The sequence below is a fragment of the Branchiostoma lanceolatum genome, chromosome 2, assembly GCF_035083965.1.
Source record: "Branchiostoma lanceolatum isolate klBraLanc5 chromosome 2, klBraLanc5.hap2, whole genome shotgun sequence".
NCBI lineage: Eukaryota > Metazoa > Chordata > Leptocardii > Amphioxiformes > Branchiostomatidae > Branchiostoma > Branchiostoma lanceolatum.
In genome coordinates, this window is record NC_089723.1 from 19,785,312 (window position 1) to 19,803,892 (window position 18,581).

The 18,581-nt window shown below is 40.9% G+C and overlaps 1 protein-coding gene across 1 annotated transcript; it reads left to right on the forward strand.

Annotated features, from left to right (window-relative positions):
* The first annotated feature begins 7,619 nt into the window (after positions 1–7,619).
* On the forward strand, positions 7,620–12,945 carry LOC136427797 (uncharacterized). Its single transcript, XM_066416969.1, has 5 exons — positions 7,620–7,805; positions 8,778–9,013; positions 9,263–9,493; positions 9,799–10,088; positions 10,924–12,945. The coding sequence occupies exons 1-5, from the start codon at positions 7,636–7,638 to the stop codon at positions 11,077–11,079; spliced, it is 1,083 nt and encodes a 360-aa protein (XP_066273066.1). The 5' UTR covers positions 7,620–7,635; the 3' UTR covers positions 11,080–12,945.
* Positions 12,946–18,581: the final 5,636 nt, after the last annotated feature.

The window sequence follows — 18,581 nt, forward strand, 5'->3', positions numbered from 1 at the left end:
CACCTGTCCTTGCTTCGTTATCAACATTTGCAATCAGCTACTTTAACAGCAAGATTGACACCTGTGATTGACACCTGTGACTGACACCTGTGATTGACACCTGTGATTGACACCTGTGATTGACACCTGTGATTGACAACGTTATTTTGTTTACATTAGCTATGGCCCTATTTACACACGCGTTTTACACACGTGGAGTTCTAGATTGACTCAGCGACTTGGACTTTAATATCTCAATAAATGCGTGTGTAAATCGGGCCTATTTAGTAAATAGGAAATTTCAAGACCTGTTTGGTTTACAGATAACTTAACATCTTACTGTTAAGTGTATGGTATCAGTATGCATGGCACGATTAATTTTGTCACACTCATTCTTCGTGACTACAAATTTTAAAATTTCGCTATCCAAGGCCTTTAGACGTAGTTCACATTTGTCCTAGAGAGACAAGGAGTGGCAATAGAGGGCAATCACTATACGTATACAGTTTAACCTATGCGATTGTTACAGCTAGCATTCTAGGCGTAAATGTATCAGACTGAATGTAAATTATGTACCTTTTCAACTGTTTCACCCAGTGCCTTTTGAGAGATGTCAGATATATTAATACCTTTGTTACAAATCGACCTTTCTTCTTCATTGCAGCTCAAAGTACAATGACCTCTTATTGACACGTTAAACTACTCAAACAAAACAGAACAAAGATCAAGTAATTGCAGTTTAAGCACAAGCAAACAGGTTGAACTGCTCCCCTTTGCTAAAACGGGGGCAGCGCTCTACTCACTCAATATGTGCCGGTGTCAGATGGCGAGGCGCCCTCCCCTTCCGCGCTTCTCCCTGCAACAGAACTCAAGTTGAAGCTATTCTGCCTGATTTTGGCAGAAATTTACTTTTTTTACTAGGCTAGTCACTGCCACCTTGACAACGTTGTTGAAAGAAGTGGTTAGCAAATGTTGTAACTAGGAATAAAAACTTGACAGAGGGAGAATAGAGTCTGTACGTTGTAGCTGAGCAACAACGGCGTCCCCAGAGCTGACCTCTGACCTCTGTTTATCGACGATTTCACGTTTGTCGATTTGTAACACCCCGTGCATCACACTGCCCCTAAACATCCGTATAATTCATAGACCGATGATAAACAAAACATGAAAGATTACCCTGACCAAGTGTGATGTCCTGTCCTGCCATGACCTATTTTGATGCCCGCTTAAACTACTTATGAGGACACTTGAGGAGTTGACCCAAACATGGAGATCAGTATCCTTGCGACTTTGCCAGAAATGAATTCAACGATTCTTACCTTTGTGCATGTGTGGAAAGTCTACGGTTTCTGAGAAGTTGTTAGAAAAGTGGCAACGTCCACTTCGTACGGATGGGAAGGGTAACTGGTTGGAGAGGTTGTGCAAAGTAAACAATAAAAGACCGCCCCTGGCAACTGAGCTTCTATAAGCTATCGCTAGGTGACGCAGCTCAATTCACGCCAGTGAGTAGTCTGTTTCTTTTGTTGACGTTTTACAGTGTAATGCGTATTTAGATAGACAATCTTTATTGACACAACAAAAGTTCAGCGACTTTCGTTAAATCCTATCTGTACTCTTTTTGGTTTTATTAGTGATCTACAATGTCTGTCATATTATTTCAGTATGGTTTTAAAGTAATGTGAGATTGAATTTCGTATCTTGTGTTATTAATTTGATTCAATAACTTGATTACTTTTATTACAGTTAGATTTAAATTATCTTATTGTCTACTCCCGATGTACAACCTGTATTGTTTTATTGTTTCTCGTTTTATAACTTGCAATGCCAATAAATATTACATCACACCACCAAGTGGGCATTTCTACAAAATGGCAATTAAGGACGACGCTGCTTGTAAAGCAGTCTAATCACTGGGGAAAAAACGCCTGCTTTTCTCCAGCTACAAACTGATCAAAATGTCTGCTATACTCAAAACACACGTCCTGTGCATAAATCACATGCCTTTGATCCAGAAGATGAAGACTTAGCATGTGGCGGTCAGTTATAAGAGTTGAATATGAAATCAAGTGAGCTGTTTGATATCGCCCCTTTGAACTTACGGCTGAAATTACGGTGGTTGTGGTAATGTTGAGATTATGTCGTGTGCAGGTCTTTCTTTCTGTACATGCTTGTTTCCAGTCGTGTTTACAAAGTAGTCGTACCCTTATTTTTTAGACGACTGAGTTGTAATTTGTACATTGATATTGATTAATTAATCATATAAATCTATTATATTGTTTTGAAAATAATAGCTAAAGCATATGGAACATGGTGATGACAAGACATAGGTTTTGGGTATTCAGAAGCATTGTCATTTATACAAAGACCTGGGTTAAAAGAACACTGCTATTTTCACAATACTGTATTCACAATGAGTTTACAGAAACTGATGAATAATTCATGAGATCTTGCCTAATTAGTCTCAGTGCGTCATCAATCCTGTGCCTGCATTTGCGTTCGAACTGTCGCACCTGCTGTTTGTTTGTGGCCATTTTCCTATTTTTCTCTTGAGTCAATAAGATACCTTCTGGTCTTTTTCAAGCGTCACTTTTCTTTCATCGACAGCGTGTCAGACATTTTTTAAAAATTCTGATGGCAACGTCCACTCTAACACTTGGTGAGCTTCATTGTTCGGGGTCCACAATTGCTGGAAAGACGATGAACATAACAAGCTACAAGGAGAGACCCCTCCCCGCCGTACCGAATCTCGGGCTGACACCAGCGTCAAGTCAAGATGTCGATACAGGTAAGTAACAGCCCACTGCTAAATAACGACATCACATCAACCGACTCTCTATCTTAATATAATAGAGAAAAAGGCATAATTAGCCAGTAGAGTCGGTCCATGATGAGGATCACATTTCGCCAAAATGAAACCCGGGCAAATATTTTCCCTATAGCCGGCGTAGTTAGTCTGGTAGAGACTACAGCAAATGTGTCTGGTCTTTGATGGCTTTTGATGTTACCAAATCACCATAATCAATTGCTGAAGCACAGGTCAAACTATTTGCTGCGAAATGGTTGTATTTTCATAAATCATATTTTACAGGGGAGGAAGAAATTGAGGAAGATGACGACCATGTCTATGAAGATCCGGACAGAAACCTTCACCGTTATACGAACAAAGATGACATAATCGATCTACGGCATACTGGTAAGTAAGGGTGTGTGTGTGTGTGTGTGTGTGTGTGTGTGTGTGTGTGTGTGTGTGTGTGTGTGTGTGTGTGTGTGTGTGTGTGTGTGTGTGTGTGTGTGTTTGTGTGTGTGTGTGTGTGTGTAGGTGTGTCTGTGTGTTTGTGTGTGTATGTGTGTGTGTAGGTGTGTGTGTGCGTGTTTGTGCGTGTGTGTGTACGTTCGTTCGTTCGTGCGTGCGTGAGCGTGTGTGAATAAGTGTAACTCAAGAATTCGTTTATGGATTTGAATGGCATTGTTTTTTGTTTCTGACGTCCAATGAAGAGGCGTTTCATGTCAGTGCACTGTATAACAATCACTTTCATGTATGCGCAGATTTAACAAGCATATCAGCAATCAAATCTTAAGAGGACCTGTAGAAATGCCTAACAAAAGCAAAATTAAATTTGGAGAATACTTCTTGAAAAATAAACCGGCGAAAGTTACACATAAGATCACTAAAACTGATTTCACAGCTTGTAATCGTAAACAGCAATTCCAATAGGTCTGGAGAACAAAGAAACATTTTAAAATGAGAACTGCTTAAGATGATTGCTTTGTTTGAAAAAGAAATCAAACCATCACGTCTTTAGAATGTTATGTTGTTCAGAAGTTTTAAGATTAGCGTTTCAGAGAGAGCTGGTCTTCGGACCTCATCAGGCAAATATAAAGAAATGTTGACATTTTTCTTGGCTTTTTGGGGGGAGTGATTATTACTTGGTAAGGCATTGTTGTTTATCAAGAGTTTAGAAAGTATGATATGATTCTGTACTATCAAAAACAAAGCAAAATAGATGGCATTATCTAGTTCAAGATTCTGTCCATGTGCACGCCATGTTGTTCGACACATTTAAAGTATAATCTTACAAGTGTGACATCCAGTCAATCTTGAGGTGCAATTTTTTTTTCTGACGCAGGACCGTCGGCAATTTCGGAGGACGAAACAACCAAGGAAGAATCCCCTAGCGTCAGCGAGTTCAAGGACTATACCGACGACAACATGTACCACTATATTGACAAAGATGAAATCAACAACCTAAGACAGGGTGGTGACCAAAATAGACATGGTGGACAGCCAACGGCACACGATGCAGACAAGGTGGGCTACAACGGTGCAGGCTTGATTGGCAACATGCTGTACGTGCCCGGTGCGTTACGACAAGCCTGTGGAAGTACGGTTTGCTTTTACATTATTGTATCATTTGCTTTTCATGTTGATCTCTATCTGTAACGATCTGTATACAATTGGCACATAGGGTAGCACCTCACCTCTTAACATGTATGGCCGTTGATTGCTTAACAGTACCCCTAGATATTTATCAAGATTACTTACTTTGACAAAATGATGAACAATTATGTTTCTTCTGAAAGAGTTGAAGTAGAGAAGGAATACAATAGCATACTAGCACGTAACGTGTCTTTACATGTAATATTAGCTTTAACATGTCTACTTTTCATGGAAACCATCCACAAATATTGACAAGTATCTATCTATAAGACTCATTCATTACAGAAAATGGAGGGGGAGACAAAACAGGTGATTACTCACCTCAGTATGATTAAAAAAGGGTCGACGCTTAAGTAAAGCTCTTTTGCAAAGTGACAGAAGAAATTATAGAAAGAGACGAGAAATGTATATCAGCAATTTGATATGTGCATGACGAATTGACTTGAAATATTGTCTGTTCACAGATAGCACCGATGCTGCAGGCATTTGTGGGTTTCTCAAACGCTGCAACGTGACAACTCGTCGTTTGTTTCTACCTCTCGTCGTCATCATCTCTGCTATTACAGCGGCAGTCGTCATTGGTGCCGCAGCTGGTCTCGTTGCATTCCTCACGACCACACAGGTGACTCACCCTCCCTCGCTCAACAGTCCTCTGGGGCGGAGTCGGGCTGCAAGCCGACCAGTGTCACCAGTTCCCACCACTCCTATCGGTTCCACAATGGAGCACAAAAATGAAACTCTCTCGGTTGGTCCCCTGTCATGTATTCAATGTGTTGTCTTAGACCACTACAATTATAATCCCCTTCCAGTGGGAAGGGGGATATACTGTTTTTGCTTGCCTGTTCTTCTTCTTTCTTCTTCTTTCTTCTTGCTCTGACACACCTGACCATAAATTTTGCTCATGCAGACCTCGTTTCCATAATTTATGCAGAAACTTCGTAATACCCTTACAGTCAACGCTAAGGATGTCATATTTGAGGTGTAGGTAATGGGAGGGGAATATCCTGCATTTTCCCGAAAATGTTGCCATTCTAGTTGTATTTTTTTCAGTTCTTAAAAGCAACCGGTAAGACAAAAGTAGAATTCCCATTCCTTAACACACAAAGCTTCTAGCAAATGCATACAAGATGGAAGTCTTAGCTAGCTAACCTTACTAAGTACTACAATCCTATACATACATTATTACACAAATGAAAATAAGTTATTTTCTGATATCTACATCTTCAACAGCCCTTTATGACTGTGGCGGAAGAGTCAACCAAGTCAACAGCTTTGCCTACATCGAAGACAGCTGATGGTGGTGATACGAGGACAAATGTGTCCTCGACCGATCTGGAAACAAAGACAGCAAAGACAGTCATGCCCGCAGCTACAGCTGAAGTAAGAAAAGTTATTTGAAACACCGTAGCCTAGAATGAATCACAGTTTATATGGACTATGATACGGCGGGTGCCTTTTGTGTTTTCAGTCCTTCGTTGGAAGTGTTACATTGTGTTCTATTTTTGTGAACTCAGGTCGGGCCGTCAGTGCCCGCTCGAATCACCAGTCATCATCTTAGGACAACCATCACACTGCCGGGGTTGACAGCTACTCCAGCAAAGGAGATAACTCTGTCACCGAGGGTGACAGCTACTCCGCTGATGGGGACAGCAACTCCGCCTCAAGTGACAGCTACTCCGCCAAAGTTGACAGCTACACTGCCAAGGGTGACATCCACAGTGGCAAGGGTGACATCCGCAGTACTAGTGCCGAGGGTGACATCCACAGTGCCATGGGTGACATCCACAGTGCCAAGGGTGACATCCACAGTGCCGAGGGTGACATCTACACTGCCGAGGGTGACATCCACAGTGCCGAGGGTGACATCCACAGTGCCGAGGGTGACATCCACAGTGTCGATGGTGACATCCACAGAGCCGAGGGTGACATCCACAGTGCCGAGGGTGACATCCACAGTGCCGAGGGTGACATCCACAGTGCCGAGGGTGATGTCAACTTCCACTGCAGATGCGCCAACCAGCGTAAGTCCTTGACCAAACACAAATGCAAGGTTTTTCTCATTATCATGGAAACTTTAAAATATGTGTATCATTGCATCATGAACAAGAGTCCTTTGACCTCATACCTTCGCCAAATAATTCTAACCTTTATGACTGACGTATTGGGAGTGTTTCTCATCAATTATGAATCATACCAGTTGGTCGTCTTCACCCAAATAACATAAGTTGTCCAAAGTATGACTATGAGCTAAACAAAGAAGGTTATGCTAACATTTATCATCAATTATGCATTGTACCATGTACCATGATTATTTCTGGTCAGTTTATTCCACATGATGCCGAAAGGACAATATTTGACCAAGTTCAGAACGAAAAGTATGATATAAAAGACAACGTTAACAAAGCATACTAAACGCGACAAGAGACACAAAATTCGCACCTCCATGTGAAATAACTATGTATCGTGTTCTTTGCAACTATGGTTGAAGTTCAGAATGCTGCAGTTAACGAGCTATAGGATAGAGTGCGCTCAAAGATGACCGTGAAATAAGCTGAATTAATGACGTAGGCGGACGTGTGTGTTGTATCTAGTTGGTGGAGATCACGTAACAACAGGGCTACCATTAGGCGACTAACATATCTTTAATGGGGGATATGCCACACTTCCATCCTTCTATAATTTTGCATTTACCTAAAAGGATCTCGAGTTGCGTTGAGCTGCGAACACACAAACCCAGAAAACAGCAATGCCCCCGCAGGAGGTAAAGCTCCTTTACGGAGGTAAAAATAGTCATGAGCATAATTTGTTTTTATTTCTTGATTCTATTCTTAGTTCCCGCAAACAGTTCGACCGCGTACCGGGTCCCGGGTCGGAAATGTGACCCTGGTGTTACACCACAACTCGTAGGGGAGATCGAAGTGGGCCCTGTTGTTTCAGTACTATACTAGACCGAATGGATTTGTAAGAGGGACACTGTGATTTGTAAAATAAAAAGTATACAAAACTTGGTATTTGCTATGCATTTACATATATTCATTAATTCATTTGAGCATCTTGTCAGACATTTTCCAAAATGTACAAGTCGCGGCGATAATATAAGTTGAGTACAACTTGAGTGCGCCGTCACTTTGTCTTGATTTATTTGTGTTACTTGATGTTCTTTGAATTATAAAATGACAGTCCTCTCGCCCGGGGCAGGTGTCAATGTCCCCCTGGCGATGGCGACGTTCCAAACAAGTACCAATCATGGTGGGGCTGCCAGTCGTGCCGTGGACGGGAACACCGCTTCCAACTACGACGCTGGTTCCTGTACTCACACTACAGACCACCCGGGAGAGGCGAATCCAACCTGGTGGGTGGATCTAGGTCAATCGCATGTGATTGGCAGGTATGTGTACAGTATTCATCATGATACATATATCAGTCATTATCTCCATGAAAAATGGAGATATTGTTTTGGGTGCGTCTGTGTGTATGTGTGTGTGTATGTGTGTGTGTGTGTGTGTGTGTGTGTGTGTGTGTGTGTGTGTGTGTGTGTGTGCGTGTGTGTGTGTGTTTGTGTTTCCGGATTTTTGTTGTCAGTATAACTCAAGAACCTCTGGATGGATTGCGATGATATTTGGTATGTGGGTAAGTGTTAGGAGGACAAAGGTCAAGGTCGATATTGGGCCCCCTGGTATGTGACCTTGGTACTGTAGCAGAACCTGTATCTTTTGACCTGGACGTACTATAGTCTTGATTTGATGGTGGTAGATAGCTTGTTATGTGAGAAAGAAGCAGCGTAGATTTGCCCCCCCCCCCCCTAGCATCTTGCTTCGGAACTGCAGAGGCGTTTTTGTTAACATCTTCCAAGGGGAATAACTGAACTAAGGAATGATGGATTTCCATGATAATACATGTAACATATGTAGTTTATAGCAGGTGGGATATTAACAGATACCAATTTTGAAAATAGATTCCTTATTTGAATAATTAATGCAAAAGTACAATGATTATTCTAAGTGGTAAATTGTTGGACTGTCAACATTGTGACCTTTGTAAATTAATTTAAGATGTACATGACCAAGCATTACATTTGCATAATCAGAATATTTCAAGGAGATATGAGATCTCCAAACTCTTTTTAGAATAAATATACCTAACCACACACGCACAAACGCACACATTTGGACACACACATACACACACACACGCACATACACATACACACACGCACACACACACACACACACAGTGCATGTCTCAATATCTTTATGATAGTGACAGATGAGTATCAATATCAAAGCTTAAAAAATTTTATATGGTTTTTAAGAACGTCCATCCGACTTAAGTGCCATTGCTCTGTCTTCAATATCCACAGAGTGGTCATCTTCAACCGCCAGGACTGCTGTGCTGAACGAATCAACCCCTTCAACATCCACATCGGGGATTCCGACCAGGTCAGCACGAACCCCAAGTGTGGAGGTGATCATCAAATCGACGTAAACCAGCCGTCCATTTCCGTCTCATGTCCGGGGATGCGGGGACGATACGTGAGCGTGCGTCTCCCTGGTCTCTTCCGCACACTCACCCTTTGCGAAGTCCAATTGTTTTCAGGTAGGTCTTCGCTACATTTACTTTACATAGTTATGCCACTAGCTGATGCCTGGTCATCGACATTGTGACCCTGGATATATACAAGTCCTGCAGTTACTTAGATATATGAAATAAATCTTAGAAAGTATGTTATCTTATAATAAGTGTTATATTCATGTCTGCCACATAGTAGTTATCTTAGTTATGATATGTTGCATGATCCCAAGCTGCATGCCTAATACTGTTTTTATCTATTCATTTATCTACCAGAATCGATTGAATGCCAGATGGGAAGTGGGGCATCCTACCGAGGAAGAGTCTCGGTGACCGAAACAGGTAAGACGTGTCAACGCTGGGACAGTCAGACACCCCACGGTCATAGTTACACGTCACCCGGACTGGAGGAGAACTACTGCCGGGAGACTGACGACTCGACCGGTGTTTGGTGTTACACTATGGATCCCTACACGAGATGGGATTGGTGTGACGTACCAGCATGTGGTAAGATTCGATTTTGTAATTTCCGTGTAAATGCCTTCCTTTTATCCATGTTAACTAGTACTACTCCTCGACATTTGAACGTTATCTTATACATCAATCGATAGTGTTTCATGACTAGTTAACGATACATAAAAACCAAACTTCTTGTTATACTGCTTTGCAGGCCAACAGGTAAGATATGATGTAACGGTGCATTGTGTGCATGTGAAATCACAGAAACACTTACAGACAAACCAAAAACTCCCCCGGCCGGTGAAGTAAACGTCGCAGGTACGATAGCTATAACTCCTGCTTGTCTATTTCAGTTTTCAATCACAAGCGAGACGCCGACAGCGGCTGCCAGGATGGCTACATACGACTCGGGAAGACCTGTTTCCGACTCGTTCTCATCCAGAAGTCTTTTTGGGACGCACAGAATGCCTGCGGGGCGGAAGGGGCGACTCTGGCCATGCCTAAAACGAAAGAAATGGACATCGCTCTGAAGCGCCTGATCAAAACGTCCGGCGGAGACTCCGATTATTGGATCGGTTTGAGGGAGACTGACAGCTACGGAGGCTGGAAATGGGTGGACGAGTCGCTTCTGGGAAACCACCATGTATAATTAGTGTTTATCATTGATTAATGCACCTCGTACATTTAATTCTTATTTTCGTCCTGTCGTTCTGGTTAGTACTCGTGCCTTTGTATTTTTGTTCAATGTTCTGCACATTCATTGTTCTCTTCACTATCCTTGTTAGTTTCCGGTTATGCCATTTTTATTTGATTATATGGATGGCATCCTCACGCGCATCAATTTTCGTCCAATTAAAAAAAGTGTTTGACCATACTGTAAATCACACGAAGCATCTGCCAAGTAGCAAATATTTGCCATGAATTACAAAAAAATATTTCGGGAAACGGATAGTAATGCCAAAGAAATTCCAAAGTCAAAGAAGAAGATGTTAAAGAAAAAAAGGAAGAATCTATCATTGGATATACCATACTTGGTAAGTTTTTTGTTCAACCTTCCTGACCACTTAGATTTCATAATGAAGGCAACCTTTTTTCTAGTACAGTTTTCATTCGCACTCTCGCATCAAACACATACACAACTATATATATCGATCAAAAAACAATGCAACGGTTATCCTCTATTTCTTAAGGATGCGGTCCCAAACATGACTGAGTCTATATCCCCCCTCATTACGGTTCATGACTGGAGTGGATTTCCTGATCCAAACAACTTCCTTAATCCACCGTGTTAGTCTATTGTCCTCTCTGTCTGTCACCTTGGCCCCAGTCTATAGCACATAGTCAATTAACGTTACCATTCTGACTCCACCTGCGCACTCCTATATGTGCAACCCATGCACATGTGTTTACGTACTATATGCACTTGGGTGAAATCTACCTCAACATGTAGACTTAAAGCTGTTTTCCTTTTCCATCAGGGATGGCACCCAGGTGAGCCAAGTGATTTCAGATGGCTGTGGGGAGCGCTGTGCGTCCAGTACTGGTACTCAGAACCTACCACTGCTCATATGTGGGACGACGTTACTTGCTCTGACAATAATCGGTACATCTGTCAATCTTTCCCTGAGAAATAAAATGACGTTGGCAGAAATTGCTGGATTCTGCCAATTTCTTTTTGGACACAACTTAATTCAAGCCAGCCATGTACATGTGAGTCAGCAATTTGTGAAAGTGTTAGCCATGGTACGGTTATTGGTTTCGTCATACCCTTTTACCTATCCATATTGTAAGGGTCGTTCACCATTTGTGTTCCTGAATAGAAATTATGTGAAATGAAAAAAAAAATGAAAAAAAAATTTCTGATTGTTTTCCCTTTCTAGTGATGTAGGACACCAAGGAGGAAAGAAAAAAAGTTTCTCTCGATTATCAACGTATACATGTCGACACACAGAGGAGTTTTTGTGGATAAAGTCCCATGAAATGACAACAAGCTACACCGGAATTATATCATCAACTTATTTGATGTTGGCGTAAATAGGCCCACCTGTAGTAAACACATTTCAGAGCTAAAAATTTGTTCTGACACATAGAGTTAGCGAATCGAATTTTCGACTGCCCTACTGCTTGCATTCTTCCTTAGAATTCGCTCAAATGAGCAACCAACAAGGTCATGTGACCTCACAGGCACGTGACGTTAGCAGTTGATTAAAGGGGCCACGAAGTTTGTACCGCCCGCCGTCTCTTTGATGTGGTTAAGCCAATCTGCGACAGGATGTCGTCCGGAAAATGTAGTTTGTGTGGCATTATGCTATATCATATACGAGCAGCAGCATATTTACCGGTGTGTCACAAGTAGACGGTATTAGTTCACGCTACGTTAGAATAATTGCTTTTTTCAGGTTTCAATACAGTGTGCTTTTTTAACTCTGCTATATGAAGTCCACGCACATTCCTGCACTACCATGCAGTCAATGAGAACAATGAGTCACCTGAGCTACTGGACTGGACTATGTTACATTTTGATATAGATATAAAGCATTTAGCGGTATATCTACATTTTGAATTTGAGTACAATGATTATTATTAACACAACTCATTCTATGAGCATTTGTAAAATTTCAATGTTGGTGGTGTGCAACATTTTTATCAAAGGAGCATTCCACTCCAGAAGCGGGTATTATAATTCATCAGAGATTAAATTATGCTTAAACCCAGTTTACCGTAAGTTAAAGCCTGGACGTGGGGCGAGCATTATAGCGATCGAGTTGTTGAATTCCCTGAAGACCCTTCCAACAATGCCAGAGAATGTTTCTTCCAAAAGTACCAAAATCTCTATATCCCCAGACGCGATAGTCGTCAAACGTTCCGTGTACATTCCTATATGTGCGATACACTGATAGTTACTCGACTGTATTTGCTAAGCTTATCGCGTCTACCGTTAGCGAGAAAGTGTGCCCTAAGCTGGCCATGCAAGTACATAGAAGCGCGTCCGTATGGGGGTACATACATTTAGAAAATGATTATTGTTGAAAGACATGAGGTGATTTAGCCAAAAGTCCGGTGCATCTAATTTGTATCCCGAAAAAATATAATCTATCAGAAAATAATACCGGCTTCTGGACTGGAACGCTCCTTTCATCACTGATACACTGATTATGTTATCAGATACTTTCTAACTATATTATGAATATAAGTACAAGCGTTGACCCAAATTTGTCAGAATGTATATACACAATAAATATAATATAGGGGGCGTGCAGCCTTTACTTAATCCTTCTTCATGATTTTAACTTTTGGCTCAATTTTAAATATATCTAAATGTTATACTCACCTTAATTTGTAACATTAAGAACAGAAATATTATACTTTGCATATAATGCAAACATGAAGTATTGGTGTTGTGAAACTTTTTCTTTAACTCAGCATCATCATTTGGTCACTTTGCTCAAAGTTGTTGATCTGTTAAATTCACATTTTTAAAATAAAAGCTTAAAACACCATATTTGTGATTTCTTTCGGAAGACAGGCACAGGATTTCAAATATGATATACAGTATTAACATATTTTTTATATTTGGGTACTGTGGAATGATTTTATTAGAAAATGTAACGCGACCGTATTTCTGTGTGGTGCGAAATCAATGACAGCAAGATTTTTTTTTTTACCTGAGTTATTATTTTAGGCTTTTCAAGTGCAGGATGGCTACATACGACTAGGAAAGCCCTGTTTCCGACTCGTTCTCATCCAGAAGTCTTTTGGGGACGCACAGAATGCCTGCGGGGCGGAAGGGGCGACTCTGGCCATGCCTAAAACGAAAGAGTTGGACCTCGCTCTGAAGCGCCTGATCAAAACGTCCGGAGGAACCTACGATTATTGGATCGGTTTGAGGGAGACTGACAGCACCGGAAGTTGGAAACGGGCGCACGAAGCAGCTGCCAAATAGCAAATATTTGCCGTGAATTACTAGAAAATATTTCGGGAAACGGATAGTAATGTCGTAGTATGCCAAAAAAATTCCAAAGTGAAAGAAGAAGATTTGAAAGAAAAAAAGGAAGAAACTATTATTGGATATAACATACTTTGTGTCACAGTAGTAATTCATTTGTTCCGAACCTCAGACATGAATAAGTTGAAAGGTCAACAGATTGTCGTGATGTTTGGTATGTAGAGATCTCAAAGATTAATTATGCAAATCAGGAGCTGATTGGCATAATTTGTGAGGAAAGTTTGTAAATCCGCTGCATTTCATGATAATGAGACTCTCAAACATGTGTGTGACAGTATCCCCTGACACAGGTTATACAAACAATGTCCTGCCAAAAGTAGGTTATATAAACAACAGATGGGGCACTACTCTAGTGACTACTCTCCAAGCAGAGGTGTGGGTCCGGCTGCTTTTTAACGTGTTCAATTTAGGAATTTTTGTCCAACACACGGTTGTCTACATAACAAAAAGGGGACAAAATAGAAAGCCTGACAAAAACACCTAAAAACCAGCCGGGCCCACTCCTCTGCTCGGAGAATACACTGCACCAAAACTGCACCACGTGCACTGCTAGGTATGCAAAAGTCACATATACTATCACTGCACGAAATGGCCTCGTTTCCCGGCGTATACGTACAGGGATTCCTCCGGAAATATTCCATATCCCGGTGCGGATTTAGCGTATCCGTTATGACTAACGGATACGCTAAATCCGCACCGGGAAATGGAATATTTCCGGAGGAATCCCTGTACGTATACGCCGGGAAACGAGGCCATTTCGTGCAGTGTATGTCTTTCAAAATGTGCATGATATGGAACAAGAGTTCTACGACCTCATACCTTCGCGAAATGATTTTGACCTTTATGACTGACGTATTAGGAGTGTTTTTCATCAATCAAAAATCATACCAGTTGATCCTCCTCACCCAAATAACATAAGTTGTCCAAACCTCCTTGTTATGATTATGAGCTTAACAAAGAAGGTTATGCTAACATTTTTCATCAATAATGCAAATAAGCTCCTTATTAGCATAATTTGATTCAATGGTGTTCACATTCACACAACTTCTAAATGCAACAAGTATGAAATTGCCGTTATTTACTAGTATGGAATGATAGTAGTTTCTCATGAATTATGCAAATTAGGCCTACATTTGCATAATTTCTATCTATTGACATTCCTCTCTTCCTCAGTTACAAATGTCACATATTTGAATAGTCATATCATGGAACACAGCAGGTTTTTAAAATTGCCTCATTAATTATAATCTGATTTGCATAATTATCATCCAATCATACAAAGCATCACATAAGCTATCTACATACCAAAAATCATGACCATCCATCAAGCCCATCTCGAGTTATATTATTTTCTCATTAATTATGTAAATGAGGTTCTCATTTGCATAGCTGATATCTATTAATATTTCTCTGTTCCTCAGTTACATATGTCACATGTTTGCGAGTCCTATCATGGAAATTGATGAATGTATAAACTTTCCTCATTAATTATGCAAATTAGTTACTGATTTGCATAATAAGTATCCAATCATGTACATCATCGCTCAAGCTATGTACATGCAAAAAATCATGACCTTCCATCAAGCCCTTCTTGAGTTATTCCCTTTCAAAGTCTGAAGCAAAACCTACCCCTGCAGTTCCAAAAAAGTTGCTAGGGGGCCCAAACCTATACCACTTACTCTCTGCCCAACGAGCTATCTACCACTCAAAAATCAGTTCCATAGCATGTCCACAACACGAGATATCATAACAGGAAGTTCCGCTGCAGTACCGTAACAAGCCGATAGGGGGCCCAAAATCTAATCATTTTCAGGTTTCATCGAGACCTACCAACATACCAAATACCAAGACAATCCTTCCAAGAATTCTCGACTTATCGTGTTCACTAACAGACACACAGACATGCTCGGTATTCCCATGCTGTGGCACTGCATTAATGACTGTTCTTACTCATATAAGGCCGTGTATATCCAACTTTGGTCAAAATTTGTATGTTTCAGTCTTTTAATTGGTGTAAGGAGATATCTTTGTGGTTTGGTTTCACATGCTCCGAGTGGACTCTTCCAGGCTGGGAGTAGGTCAAAGTTGATAATTGTTTTCGTCTGTCAGCTGTTACGAGAGAACGAGCTGGTCAACTGTCTATTTTCTTTACATGATTCTAAAGTAGACAGATGTGGCTTTCTGGTGCATAAGAATTTTTGGGGCTTGCAATTAAGGTGAATCCTTTTCTGAGCCCTTGTTTTAGTGCTTTAAAGCATTACTGCCTATATGGGCAAGCCTATCTCTTGTATCTGCCCTACAGCTGGCTGATAGCCAATTTGTCCCTGGCAGTACATGTGACTGACGTTTCCTGCCTGCCTCATGACCCCTCATGACCCCTCATGACCAACTTTGCCCCCCATGTACCCGTATCAATATCCCCTGCAGCTGAAACAATACAGCCCACACGTCGCAACCAGAACGCATAGTAAAGCATACAATTGAACACATTTTTACACTTTTCTCGTTAATTATGCAAAACACTTCGCCCAAAATCTAATCATCTTGAGATGTCCCACATACACACCGACACACCAACTACGACAACAAACCATCCAGGCGTTCTCGACTTAGGCCACAGCAAGTAAATTTTATGGATGACATCCTCCGCAGACTCCAAAATTAATGAGATAGGGCGAAAAAAAAACAAGGCGGGCCAAAAAAACAAGATTCCTATATTTTCAAATTTTGAGATCATAAGTCTTGTTAAACAAGAATTGAGGCGACGAAATTACTAAACTATGATATCATGACCAACAGCTATATTCCTGTATTCAACCAAATAGATGTGTATACATCTCAATAGACTAACTACAACAAATGCAGAAAAGAGCTTGTTGTACCATCATCTGAAGCAACTACACTGGGAATTCGTATGCGATGAAACACCTTGTGTATACAGCTCAATAGACCGATCCCAAAGCCACGCCCCCTGTTTGATTTCGAACACCTCCGTCAAAAACAGGGTTTGACGGACCAAACATGCCTGCCGCGGCTAGGTTGAAAATAATGCCACTGACTTCGGTTTAACTTTTGTGGCACTGAAACCCTTTCAGAGCGGGCCAAATAAGAATGCTATGTCTACTTTGTTGAAGGCTGTATCCACCGGGTAGAGTTGTTTATGGAGGGGGTAGGTGTAGTTGCGGTGAGAGCGTAATGTTTTCGGTCAATGTTAAAGCGGTATGCGCCGCATAGCTTTCCCTTGTCGGTGGGCATCAGCGCCCAGTTTCTGACAAGCAGCCGACGCACGTGTAAAACAGGGTTCATATATCTGTGACAGGGGTCCCACTGTATTGACTGCATGCATAACAGCTGCATGGTATTTAGTAACTAAGAATTAAAATGCATCCTTTTACTTCCCTGTTCAATTTCAAGTTAACCAGTTTCACACACCAGTAACTGAATATACCAAACTCTGCGCTAGCGGACTTTGTAGTAGTCAGCATGTGGTACAAGCTTCCTCTCCTTGAGTGCCCGATCTATTTTCTTTTTAAATTCGTTTTTGTTCTGACCCTGCATTAGACCAATACAGTGGAAAGCCTGTCCCAGATATACGTACCCTTCTTTGCACGTGCCATCTCTGTCCAACTAGCGCTGTTCTTGACGGAGGTGGGCTGAATAGAACAGGGGGTTCTATGGGTCTTCTATTCGTTCGATATGGTATTCGACAGGATCGGTCAATCAACTAGACCCCCCCCCCCATTATTTACATAATGTCCTTGCTAGAACAAATGCAAAAAATAGTTTGTTATTATACCATCATGGGCAGGAACTACACTGGGTATTCATATGCAATGAAACACCTTAGACTGTCAACATTAAACTGTTCTTGAAGATGTGTATACAACTCAATTAACTAGAACAAACGCAGAAAACAGCTTGTCATACCATCATGGGCAGGAACTACACTGGGTATTCATATGCAATGAAACACCTTAGACTGTCAACCTTTACGACATATCTGCCAATATTTGGCATGTTGACCACCGTCGGAGGACAATGAAATTTCTTGTTTTTTATTTCGAAATCAGGCGAAAATTAATGAGCGCGCTGATGTCATCCATAAAAATTACTTGCTGTGGCCTTATTCTGTTCACTAACAGACACACAGACAAGCACCGTCGAATAACCTTCTCGACGAAACCATTCGTCGCGAAGGTAATAAAGGTTTATTCTATTCATATATATTTTCATCATCACTTTCAACTTACAACAGAAGTGCATTACCATTTCTGAGGTAGAAAATTTGCAGATTCGTTTCTCCTAAAGAGTGTGATTTTGTCTGACCACTTCTTTTTGTTTGCACAAAACTTCTTCTTCGTGATCCTTTTGAGTCCCAACCACTCGATGATAAGGGACGCCACCTAGCGACGATCCAGGGAACTGAGCTTCATGCGATTCCCAGAAAGATACCCTTTGCTTTTAGCCACGGTTGCTCAAGATTGTAGTAATTGAGCGCAAAATACACACTAATCGCTTAAGATTGATGAACAAGAGATGCTAACAGATTTTATGGGTTAAGTACCTCTATATAATCTAGATTTAGATATGTTACAACATAAAACACTAAAGGTACCACAAAAGAAAGAATAAAAATGTCCTTTCAATCGACATTAACTGTACTTTCAAGAACAAGAATGAAATGCACCATGCCTTTAGAAACCAAAAATTAAGTTCCTTTTTATACAAAGTGATCGGTATTTTCAATGATACACTGCACTAAAGCACAGAGCAATTCACACACGGTTTGTACAAACGAGAAACTGTTAATCAATCAGTTTAATCGCAACTTTATCCCATTTACCAACAACTTTTTTTCATCATTTTTTACTTGCTATTTTTGCTAAGATGCAGAGTGGTCAAAAGTCATTGTACGTTCGTGTGGAGGTGTGTGTGCTAGAAATCTTAGTTGTTTACGATTAATTTCCCAATCCTGTTACATCATTGACAAAATAGATACAGTCAAACCTATTTGCAAATAGATAAACAAGCACATTGATTTTATAATGGTATTTATAAGTATACAAAATACAGAGCTGTCAATTTCGTTCTGCCAGACCACGTCTAAATCCTGTTGCACTGTTGAGAAAA